General features: G+C 56.7%; 2 protein-coding genes across 9 annotated transcripts in view; both read right to left on the bottom strand.

Moving 5' to 3' along the window:
* The window catches only part of NTRK3 (neurotrophic receptor tyrosine kinase 3), a 269,188-nt gene that overhangs the window by 107,534 nt on the left and 145,339 nt on the right, over positions 1-16,315 (bottom strand). The window lies entirely within an intron of this gene.
* LOC149122901 (uncharacterized) lies at positions 7,507-13,904 on the bottom strand. Its single transcript, XM_089311046.1, is given in 7 exon segments — positions 7,507-8,046; positions 8,123-8,296; positions 8,461-8,616; positions 8,747-9,316; positions 11,841-11,906; positions 12,668-12,763; positions 13,851-13,904. Coding segments are annotated over 7 exon segments (1,656 nt in total).

The following is a 16,315-nucleotide window of genomic DNA, read 5'->3' as shown; positions in this document are numbered from 1 at the left end:
GATGAACAGAATTTAAAAAAAAGACCCAGTACTGGGATGCATACAGAAACAGCTCCCCGATGAGGACGGGCTGAGAGAAAGGATGCAAAGGGAGGCTGTCCTCCCTGACGAATGGGCGTCATGACAAAACCCACAGCACAGAGGGTCGCTGCAGAATAGGGGCTGATCTGACAGGAAGATGCAACGGTTCCAAGTGTGCACAATACCTAGGGCCAGAGCACCCGATTTTATACAAGCATTGGATCCCCAGGCAGAGACAGGCTCCCACCCAACAACGCCCCATATTCATCAGAGACACAGCGGAGTTAAACTGGGCTGCAGGACACACATTTCCCGCCTTGGTACCTGGAACATTCTTAGGAGAGGCCACATATTGCACCACCACACACTCACAACACATTCGAAAACATCAAAGTTATAACATGTACCTTTCCGACCACAACAAAATAACATCAGACATCCACAAAAGCAAAGAAGAAATTTTAGGAATTAGACAAAATTATGGAAATTGAACAACATGCTATGAATAAAAAATTTAAAAATTTGTTAAATAAAAATGGGGCTGGCACTGAGGCCCAGGGGGTAAATCCGCCGCCTGCAGTGCCATCATCCCTATGGGTGCCACTCAAGTCCTGGCTGCTCCTCTTCCAGTCCAGCTCTCTGCTATAGCCTGGGAAAGCAGTGGAGGATGGCCCAAGTCCTTGGGCTCCTGCATCCATGTGGGAGACCTGGAGGAAGCTCCTGGCTCCTGGCTTCAGATCAGCTCAGCTCTGGCCTTTGTGGCCATCTTGGGAGTGGACCGTCAGATGGAAAACCTCTCCTCCCGCCACACTCTCTGCCTCTGTAACTCTGACTTCCAAATAAATAATCTTTAATAAAAATGGAAACCCAGCACACCAAAACCTGTGGGTTCCAGCAAAAGCAGCACTCAACTCTATAGTAACAAACGCTTACATAACAAATAGCTTTCAAACACATAACCTAATGATGCACCCAGGGATGTAGAAAAGCAGGAATAAATTAAACCTAAAAGCAGCAAAAGGAAAGAATTTGCAAAGATTAGAGCAGAAACAAAAAATACAAAAGATCAATGAAATGAGGTTTGTTTTCTGAAAATTTAAATGAAATCAGTCAACCTTTAGCTTGATTACTCAAGGAAAAAAAAGATAAATAAAATGAGAAAAGGAGAAATTAAACTGATACGACAGAAACATAAGGAAGCACTGGGGACTATTCAGAACAACTAGACAGCGGCAGATCAGGTCAATGTCTGGGCACAGAGGCCCCACCAGACTCAAGCACACAGACAGGAAACCTGAACAGAGCAGCAGGAGCAGGAACCCTAAGTCTCCCAACAAGGAAGGGCCCAGGGCCCGATGCCGCACCGCTGAATTCTACCAGAACTGACACCAACTGTTCTCAGACTATCCAAAACTGGAAGGGAGGGAATTCCTCCTACTCGTGCACTAAGGGTAGCCTTATCCAAACCACACACAGACACGACAATGACAACAACAAAACCATAGACCAATATCCCTGATGAACACAGATGCAAAAATGCTCAACAAAATACTAGCAAATGCAGTCCAACAGCACATCAACAGGTCATTCACCATGGTTAGGCAGGATTTATCCCAGGGATGCGACAATGCCCAGTATGTGCGAATCAGTACACAGGATAGCTTACGTCAACAAATGAAGCAAAAGTCACATAACTGCCCAACAGATGCAGAAAACTCAACATCTACCCAGAATCAAGACTCCAAATACATCAGGCATAAAGGGGTTCCCTCAGCACAACCAGGGCGTGTACGCCAGGCTGAAGTTTCCTCCAAGTTCTGGAATCACAAGGAACGTCCGCTCTCATCGCTCTCATTCAAATGAAGCACTTGAAGTCTTAGCCAGGGAAGTTTGAAAAAAGAAAAAAAAAACCATTCAAATAGGAAAGGAGGAAGTCAAATTGTCATTTTTTTCAGATAGAGATATTTTCTATATAGATAGAAAAACCTAAAGACTCCACCAAAAACTATCATAACTTAAGATTCAGTAAAATTACAGGATACAAAATTAACACACAAAAATCAGTATTTTTACATACCACTAATAAACTTACAGAGACAGAAATTATAAATGCAGTCTGTCTTACAGTGACTACCAAAAAGTGCCTAGTAATACAATTAAACACAGATGTGAAAGCAGCCTATGTTGAGAATTAGTTGAAGATGACACATACATTAGAGGAAAGCTGTCTCCTGTCCATGGATTAGAAGATATAACACTGCTAAAATGTCCATTCCACCCAAAGCAATTTACAGATTCAAAATCTTCATTAAAACATGAATGGCATTCTTCCTAGAGTTAGAGAAAACCGCCCTAAAATTCATATGAAAGCACTAAGTATCCGAATTGCCAAGCAATCTTTTCAAAATATTATTTATTTACTTACTTATTTGAGAGGCAGAGAAGGAGGTGAAACAGAGGGAGAGGGGGAAGAGAGAGGGGGAGGGGGGAGGGGGGAGGGGGGAGGGAGGGAGGGGGAGGGAGGGAGGGAGGGAGGAGGCACAGGAGAGAGGGAAGGAAGGAGGGAGGGAGGAGGCACAGGAGAGAGGGGAGGAGCTGCAGAAATAAACAGATATTCTTCTGTCATCTGGTTCCCTCCTCAAATGTCCCCAGCATCTGGGTCTGGGCTGGGCTGACCCAGGAGCCAGGTTCTCCCGTGTGCAAGGCAGGGACCCACATACTTTAGCCATCTTCCACTGCTTTCCCAGATGTATTATCAGGGAACTGGATTAGAAGCAGAGCAGCCAGAACTCAAACAAGCTCTCCGATGTGGAATGCCAGGAGTAGAAGTGGCCCTGTAACCCACACAGGTGTCACAACCCAACCCCAACCTAAGCAGTCTTGAACAAAAAAAAGAAACTGGAAGCATAAAAATACCAGATTTCAAGACGCTCCCCAGGGTTAGTACCACCACCGAAACAGCACAGGGCTGCTGGAATGACAGAAACAGTATAAAAAACAGACACACAGACCAACGGAACAGAACAGAACAGAACAGAGAGCCCAAAGATAAACCATAGCTCTGTGCCAACTAGGTCTCTACAAAAGGTACAAACAAAATTGGAGAAAGAACAAGGTTGTGAATAAATTGTGCTGGGAAAACAGGATTCTGTATGCAGAATATTGAAGTTGAACCCCTACCACTCACCCTATACAAAAGTCAACTCAAATGGATCAGAGCCCTGAAGGACCACTTGACAGTATGAAACTACTGCAGGAAAACAGAGCCAGCCCTTGGAGACACCAGCACAGGCCCTGGCTTCGTCAATAAGAGCCCAGAAGCAGAACTGGACAAGGGGATTCCACCAAAGAAGTTGTGCACCGCAAGACAACGACCAACAGGGTGAAGACACAGTGACAAATGGGAGAAGACATTTCAAACCACTCACATAAACAGGATTAACGTCAGAACAAGGGACTCAAAAACCCAGCAACCAAAAAAAAAAAAAATCCAGGTTCCCACTCCAGCTTTCTGGGAGCCGGGAGGTGACGGCCCAGTTAGGGCCCTGCCGCCCACCCGCATGGGAGACCTGAATGGAGTTCTGAGCTCCCGGCTTCATCACGGCCCAGATCCAGCTGTCGCAGACATTTGCAGACCAAAATGGGAGATGAGAGACCGGTCAGCCTTTTAAATACATTTCTGAAAAGGGAAAAACACGGGGCAGATGATCTGGGTACCACTTCTCAAAAGAAAAATTCCAGTGTCTAAGAAACACATGAAATGTTGCTCAATGTCATTACCCACCCGGGAAACAGCATCCCACCCAGAGAGAACGGCTGTCACTAAGACAGCGAAAGACAGCAAATGCCACCGGAGGTGCAGCCACGTGGAGAAGAGTGAGCCCCGCCGAGGGTAGGATCCAGGTGTTGCTACCCAAAGGCTGGCTCATCTCTGCCTAAGCACGGAGTGGGCATTCAGTGCAGGAGTCAGGACGGCCACGCCCCACATCAGAGGGTCTGAGTCTGGGCTCTGGCTTCTGGCTCCAGCTTCCTGTGAATGCAGACCCTGGGAGGCAGCAGGGGCGGCTCAGCTCGGGTTCCTGCCACCAACACGAGACCCTGCACAGAGCTCCCGGCTCACAGCTTCAGCCCTGGCCCTGGCCGATCTGGTCATTTCAGGAAATCAGGGAATGAACAATGAGTGGAGATGTTTTCTCCCTGTCTCCCTGAGAGAGCAGGCAGCAAGCTGTGTTTCCCCCTTGTGGGAATCCATCTGCAGGAAATGCAGTCGGCCTCTGCGGGATGAAGCCTGCCCCCCATGCCCGCTGTAGCACTGTTCAGAACGCCTGTGACACAGAACCAAGCTCGGTGTCTACCAAAGATAACGGAGAAAGCATACGTGGCAAAGACACAGAGAGTACTGCTCAGCCATAAAATGAAATCCTGCACTTGCAGCAAATTGGATGGAACTGGGGGATAGCATGTTAAATGAAATAAGAAATACAAGTATCACAGGTCCTCCCTCCTGTGTGGAAGCTGAGGAGTGGATCTAGATGAGAACGGTGGTTACAGAGGGTGGGAGGTGGGGAGAGGGGCAGGGTGGACAGCAGGCAGCGAATCATGACCAAGCACGAGGGACACCCTGGTGCTCACCAGCGCCACCAGCTCCACAGTCAGCAGACAGACAGGAGGAGGTCAGGGACCACAAAGGCACGAGACAAGGGGGGTGGGGGGGACACTCGTTACTCCGACTTCATCCGCACACACGCAGCCACTGCGGTCACTGCTCCTACACACGCGCACTACCGCTCAGTGTTAGCAAAATGAATCTCACGTCCGAGGAGGCGTAACGGGAGCTGACCCAACCTGGTCACTCATACTGCATGCAGGTGCATCCAGCCGTCCACCCCGCCACGTGAGTATGCACGACTGAAATGAAGAGCTAGAGGACTGTGGGCAGTGCGCTGACAGACGCAGGACAGCCAACACGGGACGCCACCCCTCCCTCCCACCCTCAGCACCACAGGACACGAGCCAGCACCGTGACAGGAAGAGGACAGACGTTTGGAAAAGACGAAATGTCTCTGCATCTGTTCCCGTAAGTCCATGGACAGTGAGTGGTCAGCAAAACTTGGTGAGCCCTTGAGATCTAAGCCACGCCCACCAGGGCAAGAGCCACAGGAGGAAGGGTGCTGCCACGGGAAGCAACAGAGCCGCCAGGAAGACGTCACAGAGAGGAAGGAGGAGGCCGGACCCGGGGCCTCAGAGCCCTGCTGACCCCGGCACAGGTGCGAGAAGGAAGCAAGAAAATGGGAAGTCCAGGAGACGCAGGGAGGGCGTTTCCTGGGCGTTTCTTGTCCCTGCCACCCCAAGGGGCACCTGGACTGAGTTCTCTGCCTGGCCTGGCTCTGGCTGCTGAGGGCATTGGGAAGTAAACCGTGGATGGAGAGCTCAGTCTCTCTCTCCCCTCCTTTCAGTCACTCCATGTTGGTCCTTTCAATAATAAATAACTAAATACCAGCCCCTCTGTTTCTCCTCCTCTGACTTAGAAACATGCGCATCTCTCAGAAACACATCCCCAAGAAGAGCCAGGCGTGGCCTGGCCAGGCCAACAAGCCCAGGGCTTCTCCAGGTCCCGAAGAGCAGCTCAGGGCCCCGGGACACGGGGACCCCTGAGGTTTGTACGGAGGGAAGGGTGTGGAAAACCAGCACGCAGCATCCCCTGCTGGACGCGGCCGCCTTGCTGAGCAGTGGTCTTCATGGATCTCGCTGGATCGCAGGGGCAAACCGACCTCACACACGTGGAGACAGCTCTGCTCTCCGGAAGCCACGGGGCCAGAAGCGCCACAGCCCGTGCTTGAAGGCGCCTGTCAGCCTCCAAGTTCTTCCTCTCCCCACCATACAACCCGTGTCCTCGGCAGTGGGCAGGCGCCAGGACTCCTTCACACACACGGACAGCCTGCTGGGAGCACAGGCGCCTGCGACACCAGCGGCAGGGCGGCCCCCATGCTGGGAGAGGTGCACCGCCTGGGGGCTTCTCGGCAGGACCAGCCCATCGGAGACAACTTCAAGGCGTTCCAGCATCCACGGCCAAAGACGTGCAATCCCAGGGACAGAAGCCACACATTCTAGACTCCTTCCCTCAGCTTCGGGAGGGTGGAGGTGGGGGCAATCCCCCCCCCACTGTCAGAAGATAACTTGAGCCCACAGCTGCTGCCAACCGTGGAGGACGGCCACTCCCGGTACCTGCCGCCACCCCCTTGGGAAGCAAAATGAGGGGTGCGGTGGCCGCTGCACAGGGAGACCCACAGTACCATGTGCATGGTCGCTGTCCCCTGGCAGGTGTAGGCCTGAGGCAGGCCCCAGCCCACACCAGGTGCACAGGGCTGGGAGTGTGCCTGCTGACCACAGTGCTCGGTGCCGTCACCCTATCTCTACAGTGGACAAGGCCACTTGATCTGATTCAGAGTTCACACCGCACGCCCAGCATCCTCCACAAATCCCGCCAAGCCTCAGGGAGAAGACAAGCCCTGTGCTCCCCTCCGCACTCATCTTAAGGTGCTCCCACACCCTCGGCCCCGGGCGCAGCCCACACCCACAGATGGAGCCAGGGAGGAAGGAACCAAACCCGGGCGGGTGCGGCTTTGCTTTGCCAGGTCGAGGCCAACCAGCTGAGCTCCAGGTTCAGAAAACGAGTTTCTGAAAACCTGAAGCCAACGCTGAAAAGCCCCTGATGGCGAGAGCTTCGTAGCCACCCGAGCAGGAGCAGGCACCACGTGGCCTCCGTGAAGCAGCAGCAGCACAAGGGCCCAGCGCGCTCGGAGGAGCCCCTCTGAGAGGCTCAGGAAAGGGCCTGGTCCCCAGAGGCTACAAACAAATCAACTTCTCAATTTTTATTGGCAGGTGGAGGGCAGAGGCCAAGTGAGCATGGGCTGTGGCCAAAAGCACACCTGGGACAGTCACCACCTCCCATGCAGGGACAGCTCCCCCGGGCCCCACCCTGGCCTCCTGCGGCTTCCAGGGGATGCTGCCCTGGTGACCTCCAGGGCACGATAAGGTCCTGCAGGCTGCCCAACAGGACACAGAGTCCTCACTCCCCTACCCTCTGCCTGAACTGCTTCCAAGAGAGCCGTTTCTTCCTCTGACTCAAGCTCCCCGCCAGCCTCTCCCAGGAACAAAGCTGCTGTGCACGCCTGGTACCACACGTGGCCCAGAGACACTGGTGGTGACTGAAAACCATGCTGTTCATCCGCCAGCCGAGGACACTGGGGGGCAGGTGGACGCCAGGTGGATTCTGAGCCCCTGGCCCTCCTCAGCTGCATCCTCTTCAGAAACACCCCTGGATAGAGCCCATCACCTGTCTGCAGGTGCAGATACAGCCACTGAAGCTTCCATAACACGCACAGTGACACCAGGCTGCACAGTCACACCAGGCTGTACAGTCACACCAGGCTACACAGTGACACCAGGCTACACAGTGACACCAGGCTGCACAGTCACACCAGGCTACACAGTGACACCAGGCTGCACAGACATACCAGGCTGCACAGTCACACCAGGCTACACAGAGACACCAGGCTGCACGGTGACACCAGGCTACACAGTCACACCAGGCTGCACAGTGACACCAGGCTGCACAGTGACACCAGGCTACACAGAGACACCAGGCTGCACAGTTACACCAGGCTGCACAGTGACACCAGGCTGCACAGTCACACCAGGCTGCACAGTGACACCAGGCTGCACAGAGACACCAGGCTGAACAGTCACACCAGGCTGCACAGTGACACCAGGCTGCACAGACATACCAGGCTGCACAGAGACACCAGGATGCACAGTCACACCAGGCTACACAGAGACACCAGGCTACACAGTGACACCAGGCTGCACAGAGACACCAGGCTGCACAGAGACACCAGGCTGCACAGTGACACCAGGCTGCACAGAGACACCAGGCTACACAGAGACACCAGGCTGCACAGTGACACCAGGATGCACAGTGACACCAGGCTGCACAGAGACACCAGGCTGCACAGAGCCACCAGGCTGCACAGTCACACCAGGCTGCACAGTGACACCAGGCAGCACAGAGACACCAGGCTGCACAGTCACACCAGGCTACAGAGACACCAGGCTGAACAGTCACACCAGGCTGCACAGTGACACCAGGCTGCACAGAGACACCAGGCTGCACAGTCACACCAGGCTGCACAGAGACACCAGGCTGCACAGAGACACCAGGCTGCACAGAGACACCAGGATGCACAGTGACACCAGGCTGCACAGAGACACCAGGCTACACAGAGACACCAGGCTGCACAGTGACACTAGGCAGCACAGAGACACCAGGCTGCACAGTCACACCAGGCTGCACAGTGACACCAGGCTGCACAGTGACACCAGGATGCACAGAGACACCAGGCTACAGAGACACCAGGCTGAACAGTCACACCAGGCTACAGAGACACCAGGCAGCACAGTCACACCAGGCTGCACAGTGACACCAGGCAGCACAGAGACACCAGGCTGCACAGAGACACCAGGATGCACAGTGACACCAGGTTGCACAGTGACACCAGGCTGCACAGTCACACCAGGCCGAACAGCCACACCAGGCTACAGAGACACCAGGCTGCACAGTCACACCAGGCTGCACAGTCACACCGGGCTGCACAGTGACACCAGGCTACACAGAGACACCAGGCAGCACAGTCACACCAGGATGCACAGTCACACCAGGCCGAACAGCCACACCAGGCTGCACAGTGACACCAGGCTACACAGAGGCACCAGGCTGCACAGTCACACCAGGCTGCACAGAGACACCAGGCTGCACAGTCACACCAGGATGCACAGTCACACCAGGATGCACAGTCACACCAGGCTGCACAGTCACACCAGGCCGAACAGAGACACCAGGCTGCACAGTCACACCAGGATGCACAGTCACACCAGGCCAAACAGAGACACCAGGCTGCACAGTCACACCAGGCTGCACAGAGACACCAGGCTGCACAGTCACACCAGGATGCACAGTCACACCAGGCCAAACAGAGACACCAGGCTGCACAGTCACACCAGGCTACACAGAGGCACCAGGCTGCACAGTCACACCAGGCTGCACAGAGACACCAGGCTGCAGAGTCACACCAGGATGCACAGTGACACCAGGCCAAACAGTGACACCAGGCTGCACAGTCACACCAGGCTGCACAGAGACACCAGGCTGCACAGAGACACCAGGATGCACAGTCACACCAGGCCAAACAGAGACACCAGGCTGCACAGTCACACCAGGCCGAACAGCCACACCAGGCTGCACAGTCACACCAGGCTACACAGTCACACCAGGCTGCACAGTCACACCAGGCTACACAGAGACACCAGGCTGCACAGTGACACCAGGATGCATAGAGACACCAGGATGCACCAGGCTATCCCAGCACTGCATTCCTGATGAGGATCAGCCAGTCTCCTTTCCACTCTGATCACTGTGCCGTAGAGATTCATTTCTAAGGGAGCCATATTCCTTCAGGAGCAAAGCACATGCCATCTCTAGGGAGCCTGGGACCCAGAATCCCGGGCACAGGGTTGTAGCTGTGACAAGTAGTTCACAGGCACAAGGACAGCTGGCGGCCAGAGTGACAACACTGCCTTCTCCCAGGACTCAGCTCCACTGGGACCGGAACACACAGGCACCACCTTGCAGCTGCACACTTCTGGTGTTCTGTGCCCATGAAAGAGATCAGAGCTCAAGTCTCTACGTGTCTGACTCCAGCTCCAGCCGCTGTACTAGTGTCCAGTGTCCAGCAGGCCCCAGGGACCTCTGCAGAGGCCCACCCACGAGCTCACTGCTTTGTGACCCCTGCAGGACGAGGAGTTGACACCCTCCCAGCAGGGCTGCCACTGTCTCCCGGGCCAGCACCCAGGCCGGGCCACACAGGGGCGTGTGACCCTGCCCCATGGCCAGGGCACCTCCACACAGACTTCCTGTGAAGGTTTACCTCTAGAAGTTATCTCATCAGCCAGAGCTGTGGTTCCCATTGAAAACCACACCCTTGGGGAACCAGTGAAATCCCATGTGTGCCTGAAGCCACCCTGAATGGGCGTCCTGGGACCAACACCAGCGCCCCCCTGCTCACTTCCTCTGTGCTCAGGGGTCTCCGGCTCAGAAGTCCAATGGGGCAAGGAATCCATCTACCTGTGAGTTTCCCTGAGTCCCTCCTAAGCTGCCTCTCACGGGCCAGGAAATTGGAGCACACACACAGTCCACTCCCAACCCCAGGTATCAGCGAGCATCGCCCAGAACAGCAGCCTGTAAGACACAGCAGACACCGGCTCTCCCGCGGAGCCTGGCAGCCCGACACCGAGGTGCCGGTGGGGCCACAGCACAGCGAGCTCCCTCCGCCAGCATCTGGGGGCGGCAGCCACGTCTCCTCTGCCTCCTCCCTGGGTCTCTGACCTCTGCATCAGGCTGCCAGTCAAACGCAGGGAAGGCCCATCCTACACCAGTGTCACCCAGCCTATCGCACATGAAATCTCCTCCAAAGATGACATTTGTGGATTCCAGAAACTTCTGCACCAGCACAAACATCTTTTGATGTTTCCACTCTTGGAAGTGCCCCCCCATTCCCACAACGGCCCCAGGAGTTAAGACCTCAACTCGTCTTTCTGCAGAACCCAGCGAGACTAAAACTGCCAGCCGCAGGTCAGAGCAGCACCGGGGACCAGACGGCATCAAGATGATGGTGCAGCCGGCAGCACAAAGGGTGCAGCCATGGGGACTCACTCCCACAGCAGCTCCCCGGGGCCACGGAACCATGCCCAGCCCAGGGCTCTGCAAGTGACCCCCGCACACCTTCCAGGTCAGTCTTTCCCACCCACGTGCTCACAAACACTGCCTCCTGCTCTATGCCCTGAGCTGGGAGCCAGGGGCTGGACCACAGGGCAGAAGGGGCCAGCACAAACCTGGGGCCTGAAGACCACCCAGCAGGCCAGTGGGGCACACGGAGGAGCCCACAGGGGCAGGCATCTGGGGCGCCGAGGAGGGGGAGGCACCCCGCAGCAAGAGTCCCAGCTGGCGTCCCACCCGGGTGCCCATTCGTCCCTCCCGTGGGGCCGAGCCGCCCTCCCTGTCTGTGGACCCTGGCTCCGCCTCCTCCCACCCCCAGCTGTCACCTCAAGGCACCTTGAGCCGTGGCCAATGCTACATCTCCACACAGGCAGACAGAGCTGGGCCGGGGCCCAGCAGCCTCTGTCGCTCTCGCTCGCTCACCCCGCGTCCAGACTGGCGTGGAGCGCACAGAAGCATGTCCTCTGGTGGCACTGCGGTGGGCATGGCAGGGACTCTTAGGACAACTGATTCCCTGCAGGCAGAGGTGGGACAGTGGCACAGCTGCTCCGTGACCGCCCACAAGGCTGCCTGTGGCCTGCACACCTGCTCCTGCCTAACCAGCTGCCCCCAGCCGGAGGGACTCCATCAGCCAGGCAGATGCCCATGGAGCCTGTGCTTGACGAAGCCCATCAGCCTCTGGGGGAGAGGTGATGACATCACAGCCCCTGACTAGGGCCTGGGGGTCCCAGGCTTGTGCTCGGGCAGGTGTGCTCCTAGCTCGTGCTAAGAACTCACACACAGGCAGCAAAGCCTGGGAGACCCTGGGCTCCACGTTTCCTTACCACGCCACCCTGTCCTCTGTCACACTGGACACAACAGTTCCACGGGCAGTGTCTACAATAAACTCAAGGGCGCTGAGCTCCCACACTGAGCTCCAGAAAGCAGCATGGGGCAGGGGATCACATAGCCGGGAACCAGCACAGGACAGAGAAGTCCAAGGACGCACCCTCTCCTGCGAGATGCGCCTCTCCTGCAGCCGCCGTGTGGGCTTCCGGATCAGGAAGCGCGGCCACTGCCGACATAACCACACTACAGGACCCCAGTCCAAAGCCATCTCCTGCTGCACCCATTACTGCATAGGAGAAGCGCTGGGGCTGCAGTAACCCAGCCAAGGGCGCCCCTCCTCGCACAGCACGAAGCCCCCGGTTCTCTGCAAAGGAGGCTCCTCCCACCATCCCTGATCTGAATGACAAGTGACAGTCACTCTAACAGGTGATGCAGGCCAAGTGTGGACTGGAGAGCAGAGCAGAGAGGCAGCAGGCAGCTGGCCTGGGGGCAAAGACACCCACATCCCACGTCGGAGGGAACCGATGGGATCCCCAGCTCTGGCTCCCAGCTCCAGCCTCCCGCTAGCGCACACCCCAGGAGGCAGTGGTGATGGCTCAAGTAGCTGGGTCCCTGCCGCCTGTGTGGGAGACCTGGATTAATTTCTGGCTCCAGCTCCAGCCCCAGCCAGTCAGTGGGTGGATGGGAGCCTAGGCTCACTCTTGCTCTCTCACAAATAATTATTTTTTAATTAAAAAGGAAAAGAGAGAGTCCTGTGCAGAATCCACTGCTAATTTGGATCTGAGACGTGCGTGGCCACACCCACTGGAAGCACACAGTATGCGGCCAGCATGCTCCAATCCCCCGTGGAGGGGCTGCCTCTGCCCCCAGGACAGGCACGGGCGCAGTCTCTGGTGGGCAGACAGAAGACATCCTGGTGAGTCCCAGGCAGCCAGATCTCCCACTCACTCCCTACCCTGTCCTCAAGGTCAGCCCATCTTGGGCCACCTTGTTCTCCTGGAAGGCTTGGTTGCCACCTCTGCCCTGTAGCTCCGGTGCTGTGGAGAAGCCAGTGCGGTGCAGGTGCTGCCTCAGTTTCACTCCCTGGGGGGGGGGGGGTCAAGACAGGGCTGAGTCCCTGCTCCCGATACCATCAAAGCAACAGGACCTTGGGTAGGGAGCAAGACCATCTCCCAGGCACCACTGCAGGCCCGCACGGGCCCCTTGCCCACAGACTTGGGCAGGCCCCTCCTGTGTCTCAGGGGTCACTGCAGAGCAGCCCCTGGCCCCCAGCTCTCCCACAAGGAGTGGAGCAAAGGCTTCCAACAAAACAGAAGGACTCTGCTCTCCTGACGGGAAGCCAGAGTGTCTGGCCCCTCCCCCCGCTCTTCCCTGCCTTCTAAAGGAAATGTAAGATAACATGTAGGCTCTGTGTTTAAATTGATTCCTTTGCAGAGTCAAGGGAAGGCTTGGGATTATTAAAATGGAAATCAAGATCTTGTAAAAGCCAAACCATCCTGGCGGGAAGAGATTTATCACGGCAGGCACGGATCCCAAGTTCTAATCCAGTCCTGAGCCCGGCACCTCTGCCAAGGCCACCGTGCCCCGTCGTCCCTCTGCGAGTTCTGAGATTCACAGTGCAGACGCTGCCTCTGCTCCTCATGTCAGGGAAGGTGTGTGGCAGCGACGCTGCACCCAGGGCACAGTGGGCCAAGTCTCCAGCACCCGGAGACCATCGAGAGGCCCGTGCCCCCGCGCACCTGGGCCACAACAAGCCCTGGCTCACAGCTCCTCGTTGGATCAACAGTTTGCTCCCAGAATTTAAAACACACAGTCAAGTTCTTTGGATAAACAGGAGAGCTTCCAAAGAGAAGTGGACAAGCATCTTCATCCACTGTCCCTCCCCGTTCTCAGCAGAAAGCCAAGCGTGGGCTCGTGCCGGGCACACAGGTAGACTGTGCAGGATTGGGGGAGCTCAGGGGCCCCTCAGGCATGCCCCAGGCTCCCCATGAGGAGAGGTGGTGATCCCAGGACTGGCTTCCAGTGGGCCTGGCACCCTCCCGCCCACTCCTCCACTCCCAACCTGCGTTTTTTCACAGGTGAGCCAGGCAGACTAAGTGAACAACAGACCCTACCTGGATACGAGTGTGTACACAGAGACACAAACACACACGTATGTATTTACACACACGGATAAGCAGCTGCCGTCCAGGAAAAACCCTCTAAACGCCAGGCACTGGCCCATGCTTTCCCGTGCTTTCCCATCTCTGCTTGTTGGCTATGCAACTGGCAAGAACTGCACCAAGCCGGCGGGGCTGCTGCTCCTGACACCTGCATCCCACATCCGGGCGCCAGCTCCCGGCCCGGCTGGCACTTCCAGCCCAGCTCCCTGCTGATGCGCCTGGGAAGGCAGTGGAGGGTGGCCCAGGTACTTGGGCCCCTGCATGCACATGGGAGACCCGGATGGAGTTCTGGGTTCCTGGCTTCGTCCTGGCCCAGCCCTAGTCTAACCATTTCAGTCATCTGGGGAGTGAACCAGAAGATAGAAGATGTCCTTGTCTCTGTCATTCTACCTTTCAAACATGTATGTAAATCTGAAAAAAAAAAGTAAGCAACTTGTGAACACGGCCTCACCCACTGACACGCTACAGACAACAGACGCTCAGGGCCGATTCCTGACCCTGCTCCTCGGCTGAGACCGAGAGGCTGGGGTTCCACTCCACGACCAGAGACCCCAGGGCCCGTCACCACAGGTCCTGTCCACCGCAGCTCTGAGCTTAAGAGGACTTGTACACCACAGGGAGAGAGGGCAGCTTCCAGGTTCCCTTGGGTTTGTGACACCATTTCCACCAGGTTCACTCCCGGCTTCATGTAAAGCCTCCTGGGCCGGTGCAGGGTCTCTCCCCAGCCACACCTCCCACGAGCACCTGAGCAGGCACGGGTGTCGGACGTTCCCCGCCGAGCTCCACCCAGGACCTGCCGGACCCAGCTCTAACCCTCTGTGCCCTAGAAGCACCCGCACGCCTCCCCCACCCCTCCATCACCTCCTCTCTGCACGAGACCAAGGTCTCTGCCACCCTCACCTCTCGCTGGTGACCCTGGCCTCTGCAGCCCAAGGACAAGACCAAGAGGCTGTGCCAGGGTGCCAGCTGATGCACCTGCTGTTCCCTTCATGGAGAAGGCACAGAGTGGCGCAGTCGCCGGCCCATCTCCACAGCGCCGTCAACACCACCCAAGGCCAGGTCACCGGCCTTCTCGGGGTGTTGGCTTCTCATCCGTTAGTGACCGTACGGCCGCATCAGGCTGTTCTCGGGACTAAACAAAGCAACAGGTAACAAGCACAGCAAAGTTAAGGGACAGACAGCAGTTTGCTAACTCAAGGGTTTGCCGGTGGCACCCTTGACCCCATGCCAATTATCGACCTACGCAGCAGCACCTTAATAATGATGGTGTTCGCGTTCCCTCAAGACTCCCAGAGGCCACCGCCACTTTCCACCACTGACCTCGAGAGAAGGCCCCAGTGATGCAGGCGGGAAGCCCGTGTCGTGAGAGGCACAGACAGTGCCCGTGGACACCCCCGCCCCCCGAGCAGGGATGAGGAAGACCACAGCACTGCGGGCCGTCTGCAGGGATGCAGTCCCCAGATCTCCACACAGAGGGGAGGTGCAGAACAAGTGAGGGAGCGAGACCTCCAGGGGTTCGCCTGCAGCCACTCACAAACACAACCAGCGTGCACAGCACAGGGAGCCCCACGCCTGCCATGTCCTGCAGTGAGGCCAGGGAGGGGCACGCGTGGTGCCACAACTCAGTGGACACCGGAGACTGTGGTCCGAGCACACTGGCGGAACGCGGAACCTCGGCTGCAGCTCACGAACTGGAGGCCGGCACGTGGAGCCCACCAGGGACCTCAGACAGGGCCACCCCTTGCCAGACAGGGCTCCCTGCAGCCGGGCACTGCTGGCCCCTGCAAGGTTAAACGTGATGGATGCTGACTGTACTCAGGAATTGATGGGTTCATTACCACAGTGAGCTAACAATGGCTTCTGCTAACCAATGCATGAGGGATGATAGGGAAGATACAGGGAGGGGAGTGTGTGGCCCAGACCAGAAGCAGCTGTGTGGAGCAGGCGTTGCTCGGGCCGGGGTGTCGGTCAGCGGGGGTGCAGGAGCCGTATCAGCTGTGGGACTTCCAGTTGCTTCACCTCACCGGTCTTGGTTTTCTTATCTGAAAACAGGCATCTGAAGCCCCACCTCCTGCCCTGTCCCACCCCAGACCTACAAGCGTCTCTCAGGAGTCTCCTGGGTTACAGCCCAGGGGGAGGCAACAGACTGCGGACCACCGAGCCGATCAGCACGCTGGGCGGTGAAGCAGCCATTTAAGGGGTTTGGCAGTGTAGGGGCACAGACTGATGCGAGAGGCAGTGTAGGGGCACAGACTGATGGGGAGGTGGTGGAGGTCATGTATGCAAGGTCCTGGCCCAAGTCAGCCCTCAACAGATGAGAGAGGAGACCTCGTACCTACTCAATGCAAGTCTGGAACTTCGGGGGCTTCCCCGGGTGCCTGGGACCCGCAGCCGGCCTCACAAAGGGCAGCTCAAGGTGCCTGTGATTCACCCTGGCTGTGTGAGCACAAGCCCCGTGGCTCTGGCCCCACAC

This window comes from Oryctolagus cuniculus, chromosome 12 (assembly GCF_051225735.1).
Source record: "Oryctolagus cuniculus isolate XC-2025 breed Fujian yellow rabbit chromosome 12, ASM5122573v1, whole genome shotgun sequence".
In the NCBI taxonomy this organism is placed as follows: Eukaryota; Metazoa; Chordata; class Mammalia; order Lagomorpha; family Leporidae; genus Oryctolagus; species Oryctolagus cuniculus.
This window is presented reverse-complemented; position numbering and strand designations above follow the sequence as displayed.